Here is an 11,983-nt window from a genome sequence, read left to right as displayed (position 1 = left end):
GTATATAAATCTCTCAGGTATACAGGTTTCCTCACGATCTTCTCCTTCACCGTTTAGCAAGTGATAATTAAATTTTAATACGCACATAACTGAAAAATAAAAGGTTAGGAGAGCCTAGGATTTGAACCGAAATATTTTTATGTATTTATAAATAAATAGCAGTTTTAGCAACTTTTAATTTTGAGGGTGGCAACTCCCATTTTTGGAACTAGCAACATTAAATTTTTCCGGAAATTTAGTATCTATTACAAATTGATCATTTTTGTAGCTAGCAACACTGATTCTCTCCTTTACATCAATGATATTTTAATCTATCTATTACAAATTATAATGTCCTCGATACAACCGCTAGGGGTCGCTCGCGGACCGCGCCGTATATCAAGTGTCGAAAGCACGAGGCATGTACCTGTAAAATAATAAATAATAATTAAAAATATACACTTTATTTTTTTATATAATATTAGAGTAACAGACAAGCATGCAGTCCACCTGATGGTAAGCTACTGCCGCATGGACATAACCGTTCTTCTTAACATTAAACAATAAATAAATAAATCTGTATTCAACCCCAGATAGAATTGGATATTCCTACCTGAGGTCGGCCACAGATGCGCCGCTACCCCTGAGGACTAAGCTGGAACGACTCGGAAAAGTATGTCTCGCTTACCACACCGTTCAAACCAGAACACAGCAGCGCTTAACGCTGCTATTACAACAGAAATAGGTGTGGCGGTGGTGCCGCCGGAGTCGAACCACAAGGTGTTCTACCAACTTCAATATATCTCTTACCGTACGCTAATATCGTGTATTCGGAAAACAGCGTAGTGTTGGTTCCGGAAAACCGGATAGAAGTGATCCACCGGCGTCGTGAGTAACGAACGACAGAGTACCGGGTTCGACCTCAGGGCGGGCACCTCCGCGTCCCATATGTTCTCGAAGGTACAACCGGTACTGTAAAATAATTTCAATATTAATAATAATGTGTTTTTATAATTAACTAGCTGGACCCGGCAAACGTTGTGTTGCCATATAAATAAAAAAAAAATAACGATGAACAACCCTTATCTGTTATCACAACTTTTTTGATGTGAAACATCTATAGCCGCACGTAAAACCGATTTCTGGCGTGGCGACGCGTCGCCATGCGGATTGTAATATTTTATTTTATCATTATGACATATTTAGTTCCTATCACAATATGTTCTTTTCTGCATATTTCTTTTACAAAATAATGTCGATGTTTCACATCTGCCAGGCGTCCCGTGACGGCTCACATTTTTTACACGCTTTTTATTAGCTTCACCTGTATGTTTGTATGTTTGTTTGTATGTTTGTAACCGACTTCTTTGGGCGCGATTTTGACCCACTTTAAACGGCCAGATTTCGTTCAAACTTTGTAGATTTATTTCACAATTATACTATTTACTGTTCCTTAATTGATTCCTAGATTCATTTAGATTTTCTACTTTTTAGTTAATTTTATCATAAAAGCGTGTTTTTTAGTTTTTTGAACTATATTTATATTTATTACAAATTCAGTCAAACTAATTTAGTCAAAACGTAGTTATAGTGAAGTAGTTTGAAATTCGATTCCTCAGCCGAGGTTTGAATCTCAGGCACAGCCCTTCGATTTTTTGATTTATTTTAATGGCAAAAAAACATCGTGAGGAAATCTATATGCCTATTTCGCACAGATCTTTTAATAAATGCCTTGGAGGTATGTGAAGTCTACCGTAACGCCAATATTGACAGGCGTGGTAGTGTGTGGCCTAACTCACCTCTCATACGGAGTGTGCTAAGCGGTAAGACAGTAATGGGTTGATGACCAAAACTAATTTTGTTAAAGGAGAATGCCCATTCTTGGTACTGATTTTTCTCATGCGTCAAAATGAAAGTAATATTAAAATTATTTTAATTAGGGATGACTGAGAGTGTTATAAACGTAGGAGTAGACAAATATAATCAGAAAGCTTTGAACTGCTAAGCTATCGGGAGTTACACGTGTTATTGTGAGTCAACCATAAAACACAGACATATGCTGTCGTGGGATATTTTTTATATAATTTTAAGGAAAACATTTCCGTCATACATCATTTCTGTGTAGCTTTAACCATTAAGGTTTCACACGCGACGAAAGCTTAAAAAATGGAGTAACTTCTCCCGTTTTCCCCACATTTCCCTTCACTGCTCTGCTCCTACTGATTGTAGCGTGATTAAAAGTATACTATAACCAGCTCAGGAGTATGAAAAATAATTGTGCCAAGTTTCGTTAAAATCCGTCGAGTAGTTTTTGTTTCTATAGCGGTTATACATACAGACAGACAGACAGAGAAAAATTTTACTGATTGCATTTTTGGCATCAGTATCGATCCCTAATCACCCCCTGATATTTATTTTGCAAATATATTTCATGTACAGAATTGACCTCTCTACAGATTTATTATAAGTATAGATCATGAGTGTTTTAATAATTTAGTGGGGTTACTACCATCTCTTAAAACAATATTATTTTAATCATACATTGAAATTTCGTACCACAACCTCGTTAAAGTAAGATTGTTTTTACAGTATTAACATACATACATACATACATACATACATACATACAATCCAAGCTAATAAAAATGTGAGCCGTCACGGGACGCCTGGCAGATGTGAAACATCGACATTATTTTGTAAAAGTAATATGCAGAAAAGAACATATTGTGATAGGAACTAAATATGTCATAATGATAAAATAAAATATTATTACGATTTTTTTCCAGATAACGATGACTATTTATTGAATAAACATTTATTTTCATTAAATACAAAAATTTACGAATTCATTTCAAACCGTACACACTACTGCATATAGACTGTATATATATACCATCGTATAGCGTGGCGTCGCCACGGCATGCGTCGCCAGAAATCGGTTTTACGTGCGGCTATAGATGTTTCACATCAAAAGCGTGTTAAAAATAACGAGGGCACAATATAAAAATCCCACATCTACTACTACTACTACTAGTATTGTACAGTACTCACAGACTCTTCCCATAGCAGTACTTGGACTCTACGATGAGGAACGTGGCTCTAAGTCTACTCAACTCCTGATAGACTTCTTGAGATGTGAATTTCCCGTATACTTTGTATACGGAGTAGGCTCTTTGCCTGTAAAAATACAAATATATATTAATGTTTTATTAATAAACGTGGTAAAAAGGCAGCGATAGCCTAGTGGTTAAGAAACTCGGCCTCTCGATCGAGGGGTCCGAGGTGCAAATCCCAGGCACGCCTCTGATTTTTCGAAGTTATGTGCGTATTAGAAATTAATTATCTCTTGCTAAACGGTGAAGGAAAACATCGTGAGGAGACCTGCATACCTGAGAGATTTATAAAAAAAAAAAACTCATAAGTATGTGAAGTCTACCAATACGCACTTGTCCAGCGCGGTGGACTATGGCCTAATCCTTCTCATTCTGAGAGGAGACCCGTGCCCAGCAGTGGGACAGCAATGGGTTGCTGATGAATAAAAGCAGTGGTCTTGTGGCATTTAATTAGGCCTCCGGGTTCGAGGTTCCACTTCCAGGCACGAACGTCTTCGTGTGGACAGTAGCTAAGTGGCCGACACGGGAATCGAACCCGCAAACAACACATACATACACATGTGCATACATACACGCATGCACATATACATACATTTAAAAACACACACATCTGAGCACAGATCCCATTTTTCAAAGTCAGTAAAACATTACCCTTTGCAGCCGACTACAAACTTAAATAAAAAATATCGGTAGTCTGTAAAGTCGGTTTACTGACGATAGTTGAACGTAACAACGTCATATGAAAATACTGATGGAATGGTTGCATTTTTCAAAAGAAAAAAATAATTTTATTTGTCTGATGTCTGATAGATATTTTGTATGGATATAGAGAAGGATCAAATACGCGGAGACCGATTGCGCCTCTTTGTCGCTCGTTCCCTCTCGCTTGCACTTCAAGCCTTACATGGAACGCCTCAGAGCGAGGTAACGCCGCATGAGTCATGTGTTTTGGTGCGTGCAGCCGGCTCCATCGAATTATAAGACGTTGTCACGTCAAAAACAAAATGGCGTCACCTCGCCTCCTGGTTCTCATAGTGCGGATGTATTATGATGGGTCGTCGTGTGGCTAGCAGCACGGTGGCTGACAGGGGCATCGAACCCGCGAACGCTCCCACTCCGGCCCGCTCCGAGATCCACTCTAACAACTCCTCTTGTGGGTAGTCGTTGAACTCGCCTGAGGGTAGTCAAAGAAGAGGAAGGATTAAAGTATATTTTTTCAATAATATAGCAATAGCAGACGAGCATGCAGTCCACCTGATGGTAAGCTACTGCCGCCCATGGACATCTGTAATCAACCCCAGATAAGATTAGATTGTTACCTGAAGTCGGCCACAGATGCGCCGCTACCACTGAGATATACTTTTCCGAAGCGTTCCAGCTTAGTCCTCAAGGGTAGCGGCGCATCTGTGACTGACCTCAGATAGGAATATCCTATCCTACCCTCCTATCTGGGGTTGATTACAGATGTCTATGTGGCAATAGCCACTTACCATCAGGTGGACTGCATGCTCGTCTGCTACTCCTGTATTATATACTAGCTGACCCGGCAAACGTTGTACCGCCTCAAAATCTATTTATAAAATATATTTCATATAAAATATAGCCTATGTTACTCGTGGATAATATAGCTTTCGAATGCTGAAAGAATTTTTAAAATAGGTCCAGTAGTTTTTGAGCCCATTCATTACAACCAAACAAACAAAATAAGTTTTCCTCTTTATAATATTAGTGTAGATAAAGAAATAACTCACCAACATGCGCCATTTCACTCATCACATTTCTGATTAAAGCTGGTATGATTGGAAGAATGAGTATACACCAAATTATAGGGAAGAATCTGTTCCATCTGGAAGACTTTGAAAACCTGAAAATATAAGCAACTTTAAAAAAAATCTTTTTTAGACATCGTAAAAAAAAATAACATAATTTCCATCTCTTTTTACCACGCTTTTGATGGTGGTATATAGGGGAAGGAAAATCGTTAATCCTGATTCGTGACAATCCCGATGAGGAAAATGGGATAAAATTATTAAAATCGTATAGTGTCGTCGGTTCTTCATAATTGTTTAAAATTTTAAATTAATCTGACCGTTCAAGTGGGTAAAAATCGAGTTCAAAGATTCCGTTACATACAAACATACATACATACATAGAATAGAATAGAATACTCTTTATTGCACACTTACAGTAGAATTTAACAGTATTAATTAAGGTAAAAACAGTATGCAATAGGCGGCCTTATCGCTAAGCAGCGATCTCTTCCAGACAACCTATGCATGGGAAAGAAAAAAGGACAAATAAGGAAAGTAGGATAGGATAAGCTAATAGAAGCGTGTTAAAAACGGTTAAAATACTCACGAGTAATAGTTCTTATTGAACGCCAACGCCGAAACTAAGCACATTTGGGTCGCGAATAGCAGCTTCAGTCTCATCACTAGTAACGCCATCACACCATATACAGCCAACTGTGATATGCTATAAAAAATAGCCGGTTCCACTTTTAAACCGGTTAAAAACGATACCAGTTTATCCTCATCGAGTTTCACTTCCAATTCTTTCGTATCTAAATCACTTTTGGGCTTCCGTTTCCTCACTTTAGTTTCAATATTTTCAATGCCACTGTCTTCATCTTCTTCCCGTTTTAACTCTACCGCTGGATCTTCCTTCTCTTTCTTGCACTTCACACTTTTGATCCAAAACGTTACAACGTTGAACACACTGAGACAAACCAACGGAATTAGGAAGCTGTAACACATATTCTTGATGGACGAAAGCGGTAAAAAGTCGAAAACCTCAGAACAAGTGTAGATTAACGTATGAAATGTTTTGTAGTCGGTAAACTTGGACTGTAAGATGGCCCAAACGTGAGCATCGTCTTGCACTTCCAAGAAATCGCTGATCAACTTCTTCAAATACAACGAAGCGGCTATAACTATGAGAATTCGTAATAAAACCAGCCATGTTTCTATATACAAGTCCGTTCGGTTCTGAATTTTTATACGAAAAGAGCTGAAGAATAAACAGTACGCCGATACGACCAAAAAGAAAGACGTATAAAGAGACGACTTCAACATATCGTTTCCTTGGAGCAGTAAGACAGCTGTATGTAGACCACAGAAGTGGGAGTGGAGGAAGATGGACAGAGCTTTGATGTCTATTATCTTTAGTTGCTCCATAACAAAGAAAATGGCGGTTTGCGTCAAGAATATGAATTGGGAGAATTGCCAGAAAAGCAGACACAGGCAGTTTAGCACGAAGATTGGGACCTGTAACAAAAAAAAATACATATTATATGACAAGTATTTTTTAAAAGGAAACTTAAGAAAATATTAAAAATTTTATGACAATTTTCATTTACTTTTTATTTTTAGTATTTGTTATCATAATAGCCATTGGAATAAACGCATTGTGAAAAATTTAACTATCTATTTAATACTTTCTAGGATCACCCTCCCCCCTTCCTACCCCCTCCCGCTATATATATATGTTACTCTTCCTTTTGGAAGCGTATACACATGCATTTCCTTCTCTACACTATACACTTTTACCCCACTATCTCTCTAGTACTAGCGAAAACCTGGATGACTAATATTTTCTATCCCTACATCTACACCTGCATCTACCCCCTTTTCCCATGTCACCCATCCCCTACCCCTATTCCAACATTCTACCCCCTTCACCGTACTTTTACATACCGACATCTGCACCTCCAGTTCTGGTGACGTCCCTACATTCCACCCCTCGCAGCTGGATATTTGTACCACCTCATCCCCTACCTGCACTGGCACTCGCAAACCTCCCCGTATCCACTACATACATGCATCAGCACATTACTTACATTTTCCCCCAGCACCACCCCCACTCTTTCCTCCCTACTCACACCTACATTTGCCCCCAGCACCACCCCCACTCTTTCCTCCGTACTCACACCTACATTTGCCCCCTAGCACCACCCCCACTCTTTCCTCCCTACTCACACCTACATTTGCCCCCAGCACCACCCCCACTCTTTCCTCCCTACTCAGACCTACATTTGCCCCCTAGCACCACCCCCACTCTTTCTCCCCTACTCACACCTACATTTGCCCCCCAGCACCACCGCCACTCTTTCCTCCCTACTCCCACCTACACTTGCCCCCCAGCACCACTCCCACTCTTTCCTTCCTACTCCCACCAAGATTTGCCCCCAGCACCACCCCTACTCTTTGCCCCCTAGACACACCTACATTTGCCCCCCAGCACCACCCCCACTCTTTCGTCCCTACTCCCACCTACATTTACCCCCCCCCTCCCCCCTACCTGCATCTGCACCCCCCCGGCGCGGGTCCGCAGCCGGCCGGTGAGCAGCCAGGCCTGCAGCAGCAGCAGCGGCAGCGCGAGGTTCTCCCGCTCGTTGGGCGCCCACTGCACCCGCGTGCACTCCGCGTGGTTCGCGAAGTATTGGAGCGCCGCCACCAGCCCGCCTATGATGCTCCCGCTGGAAGAATTATATTAAAATCATGGATTAGTAAAGTTTACTCACTCCTAACAACAAAATCTAACCAGTTTACTGTCATCTATTTTCGTGTTTGGAGAATATTAAAAAAATGTAGTTTTTTGAGGATTTACGAAACGAATTTTTCGCCGCACTTTTTCTTCGACTTCGTGTTGTTTTTACACCACTTAACTGCACATGTCAGCAAATAACACCATGACAGTCGGAGACTTAATGGCAAAAAAGGTTGCCATTTACGTATATCTGCCATTTGTGGCTTCCTTCAATTACTCCCCCGGTGGCCGTCCTCAACGCTTGTTGGAGAATTCCGGGATCTCCGAGGGAACACAACCGGAGTCCTCCAAGCGCGATGCCCCGATCGGGCTCTGCCCTGAGGGAGCACTTTTACCTGGGAGACCACACATACCGTCGTCCTTCCCGGGGTTGCTTGCTGGACGGTTCGAGCTCCCACTCTTGCCGCCCGCAACCCCGAAAGCCCCCTTTTAGTCGCCTCTTACGACAGGTAGGGGATACCGTAGCCCTATTCTATTCCCGAGACTACACGTAACCTAACGTAGCCTAACTCACCTCAACACAGCAGCATGCAGGAACAGAGCTGCAACCGTCAACCCAGCAAGCCACCAAACCGCTTCCAGATAGAAGAACATCGGATGAGCCAGTCCCACACAACTCTCCACTGGACTCCGTCCGTCACCACGGTTCACCATATGGCACTCCAGGTGTGTGGCATTGTTCACCCAGGGTGTCAGGTAGCGGTACACAGCTGCTATTATAACCTGAAAATCGCATTGGCCCTGATAAGATTTTTAATTTTTGCAACAATATTAGAGCATTTTAATATATTACTCCTTACAGTTGTCATAGGTATGTGAAGTCTACCAATACGCACTTGGCCAGCGTAGTGGACTATGGCCTAATCCGTCTCATTCTGAGACAAGACCTGTGCCCAGCAGTGGGGCAGTAATTGGTTGGTGATACAGACAACTATTAACTCATCATCGTCATCATCAACCCATTATTGTCCCACTGCTGGGCACGGGTCTCCTCTCAGAATGAGAAGGATTAGGCCATAGTCCACCGCGCTGGACAAGTGCGTATTGGTGGACTTCACGTTCCTTTGAGATTTTTTTTATAAATCTCTCAGATAGTGAGGAAAGCAAACATCGTGAATGTTTGCCTTCACCGTTTAAGCAAGTGATAATTAATTTCTAATACGCACATAACTTTGAAAAAAAATGTGAGCCGTCACGGGACGCCTGGCAGATGTGAAACATAGACATTATTTTGTAAAAGTAATATGCAGAAAAGAACATATTGTGATAGGAACTAAATATGTCATAATGATAAAATAAAATATTACGAATTTTTCCAGTTAACGATGACTATTTATTGAATAAACATTTATTTTCATTAAATACAAAAATTTACGAATTTATTTCAAATCGTGACTACTTAATTATCGCACAGTCGATTGCGCATGGCGACGCGTCGCCACACCGTACACACTACTGCATATAGACTGTATATATATATACAATCGTATAGCGTGGCGACGCGTCGCCACGACATGCGTCGCCACGCCAGAAATCGGTTTTACGTGCGGGTATAGATGTTTCACATCAAAAATCAGAGGTGCGTGCCTGGGATTTGAACCTCGGACTGCTGGACCGAAAGGATCATTATCAACTCACCTCTGGGTAAACATTGAACCGGTTCAAAGCATTCACCTCATGTGGATATTCAACCAACTTATCGTACATCAGCTTCGTTATCCCAGCTATAAACTGCTTCTCCTCGACAACGGTTTTATAGTATGAGTAGTAGAAGCCCATCTCCGTGCGGAGAGACATCTCTCTTTCCAGGTCGGAGAGGTACGAGAAGCTGATGTTGTTCTCGAAGAGATTTGAGACATATCTGTAGTGTATGTAGCCGAGGGAGAGCGCTGGAAAAAAAATAATTATAATGCTTTCTTTTTATAACATAGGAGTAGCAGACGAGCATGCAGTCCACCTTATGGTAAGTGGCTACTGCCGCCCATCGACATCTGTAATCAACCGCAGATAGGATTAGATATTCCTACCTGAGGTCGGCCACAAATTCGCCGCTACCCCTGTAGACTAAGCTGGAACGGAATATTATAAAAAAGCCTAGTTGTTAACAAACTCGGCTTCTTTATCAAGGGGTCCGAGGTTCAAATCCACGGCACACACCTCTGATTTTTCAAAGTGTATTAGAAATTAATTATCACTTATTTAAACAGTGAAGGAAAATATTTAAAACCATGCCAGAGAGATCTTTAAAAAATAATTCTCAAAAGTATGTGAAGTCTACCAATACGCACTTGGCCAGCGTGGTGGACTATGGCCTAATCACTCATTCTGAGAGGAGACCCGTGCCCAGCGGGACAGTTATGGGTTGACAAGCGAGCCCCTATAACTGCATACAAATGAGTTCGTTATAATAACAATTATAAACAACTAACAGTATATTTCGTTACATCATCTACACATACTCAGATTCCAAACAATTAGTTTTAATTAGTTTGTTACTTTAACTAATTAAGAAACTAATAAACGCGACCTCATTCTCAACAATTTTATCAGTTAGAATTAATCTTTATAAATAAATAAATAATTTAATAAATATAGTTCAAAAAACTAAAAAACACACTTTTATGATAAAATCAACTAAAAGCTAGCTTTCCGTATTCTATTTCATTCTTTCATACATGAAAGGTAAGATAAGGATGTATGTTGATCTCATTCTACTGAAAAACGGAGTTGCTCACTGACAAACATACAAGTGAAGCTAATATAAAGCGTTTAAAAAATAGTATCTAAAATGTATGTGTTTATTTTACCCTTATAATTCTATATACTTGCTTCTTTCTAGTATGCAGTCTCTCACCTGTTTTCTCTAATTATTTCACTCTTTACTAATATATTTTGTGTACATTATGTTAGTGTTCAATAAATATATAAAATGTGTCATTTTTTATATAGGATTGGAAGGTGGTAGAACCTTCTGAGGTTTGACGCCGGCGGCACCACCGCCACACCTGTTTGTGTTATAACAGCAGTGGTAAGCGCTGCTGTGTTCAGGTTTGAAGTGTGGTAAGGGAGACATACTTATCCCAATAGCTCCAATTTAGCCAACAGAGCTAGTAGTAGCGGCACATCTATAGCCAACCTAAGATAGGAATTTAATTTATGGGGGGTTGATTACAAATGTCTACCATCATCAACCCATTACTGTCCCACAGGGCACGGGTCTCCTCTCGGAATGAGAAGGATTAGGCCATAGTGGACTAGTGCATGTTAGTAGACATCACATACCTTTAGTTACATATGTACAGAAACAGATTATAGATATCTATAGGCAGCCACCACTTACCATTAGGTGGACTGTATGCTCATCTGCTACTTCTATATTATTACTAGCTGACCCAGCAAACGTTGTGTTACCATATAAATAAAAAATGTTAAGGGTGAACAACCCTTATCACTTACGGGTATGAAAAATAGATAGTAGCCGATTCTCAGACCTACTGAAAATGCATATAAAATTTGGTGAAATCGGTAAAGCCGTTTCAGAGGAGGTAACTAACATTGAGACACAAGCATTTCATATATAGGATTATAAGAAACTTGAAAGATAGGATATTATTGGATCCTATTGAGGGATCTGTAGTCAATCAAAAATTTTCGCCCTGGCAGGACGATCTGTGCGTGTAACACACTTATTTGCTACACTTCAAAATCAAGTGATAATTAATTTATCATATGTATATAACTTTTAAAAAAAAAAAGATGCGTGCCTAGGATTCGAACCTCGTACCACCAGCTACGATGCCGGATTTCAACCCACTTTCACAGTTATAATAGTAATAATAAATAAATGCAAATTCAAAGTAAAAGTTGCTTTACCAAGAGTGACTATAACTGTTCCTCGAACAATCCTTTCAAAGAAAACTTTACGCGGCTTGCATTCAGTACCACTTTCCTCTGTGTTTTCATTCATTGTTCTTAATTATGTAGACATTTCCAATTTAATTAAAGTTTATATTGTAATTCAGAAACAAATTAACTTCTCACAGTGAGATATTCATGCCAAAACTGTCAATTTGACATTGCAATAATGTGAATCTGTGATTGATTGTCATTGTCAATCTAGTTTCTTTTTGTCTTGGCATCATGCATTTTGCGCATAACGATGCGAATGTCAGTTTTTTTACAGAATTTTTTTATCAACCAACATGACCACTGAAATTTAAAAAATCATATTGTGGATTGAATTTTTTTAGACAATCCATTTGCAATATAATTGTCGACATATTTAATTCGACGTAAAATACTTTTCATCCATTAACCAGCTCGGTGAAGGTCGTTTTATATCT

General features: G+C 39.9%; 1 protein-coding gene across 1 annotated transcript; it reads right to left on the bottom strand.

Annotated features, from left to right (window-relative positions):
* On the bottom strand, positions 1–11,709 carry LOC140751387 (protein C-mannosyl-transferase DPY19L1). The gene is made up of 10 exons (XM_073085291.1): positions 11,514–11,709; positions 9,279–9,529; positions 8,155–8,363; positions 7,392–7,569; positions 5,451–6,358; positions 4,844–4,956; positions 4,107–4,266; positions 3,031–3,156; positions 790–951; positions 1–406 (listed from the first exon to the last, which is right to left on the bottom strand). Exons 1-10 carry the CDS (start codon positions 11,605–11,607, stop codon positions 379–381), a joined length of 2,229 nt encoding a protein of 742 aa, XP_072941392.1. The 5' UTR covers positions 11,608–11,709; the 3' UTR covers positions 1–378.
* Positions 11,710–11,983: the final 274 nt, after the last annotated feature.

The sequence above is a fragment of the Epargyreus clarus genome, unplaced genomic scaffold, assembly GCF_041222505.1.
Source record: "Epargyreus clarus isolate Ecla_fem2 unplaced genomic scaffold, WU_Ecla_fem_2.2 ptg000022l, whole genome shotgun sequence".
In the NCBI taxonomy this organism is placed as follows: domain Eukaryota; kingdom Metazoa; phylum Arthropoda; class Insecta; order Lepidoptera; family Hesperiidae; genus Epargyreus; species Epargyreus clarus.
Note: the sequence above shows the minus strand (reverse complement) of the source record. Positions and strands in the feature narration are given on the sequence as shown.

What these genes read in the sequence shown, in the direction of transcription:
- LOC140751387 (XM_073085291.1), bottom strand. Translation starts at nt 11,607, where the DNA reads ATGAATGAAAACACAGAGGAAAGTGGTACTGAATGCAAGCCGCGTAAA. An exon ending in AACAGTTATAGTCACTCTTG is followed by an intron (nt 9,530 to 11,513) that starts GTAAAGCAACTT and finishes TTTTTTTTCCAG; the next exon opens with CGCTCTCCCTCGGCTACATA. An exon ending in TACTGCTATGGGAAGAGTCT is followed by an intron (nt 952 to 3,030) that starts GTGAGTACTGTA and finishes ATTATTTTACAG; the next exon opens with TACCGGTTGTACCTTCGAGA.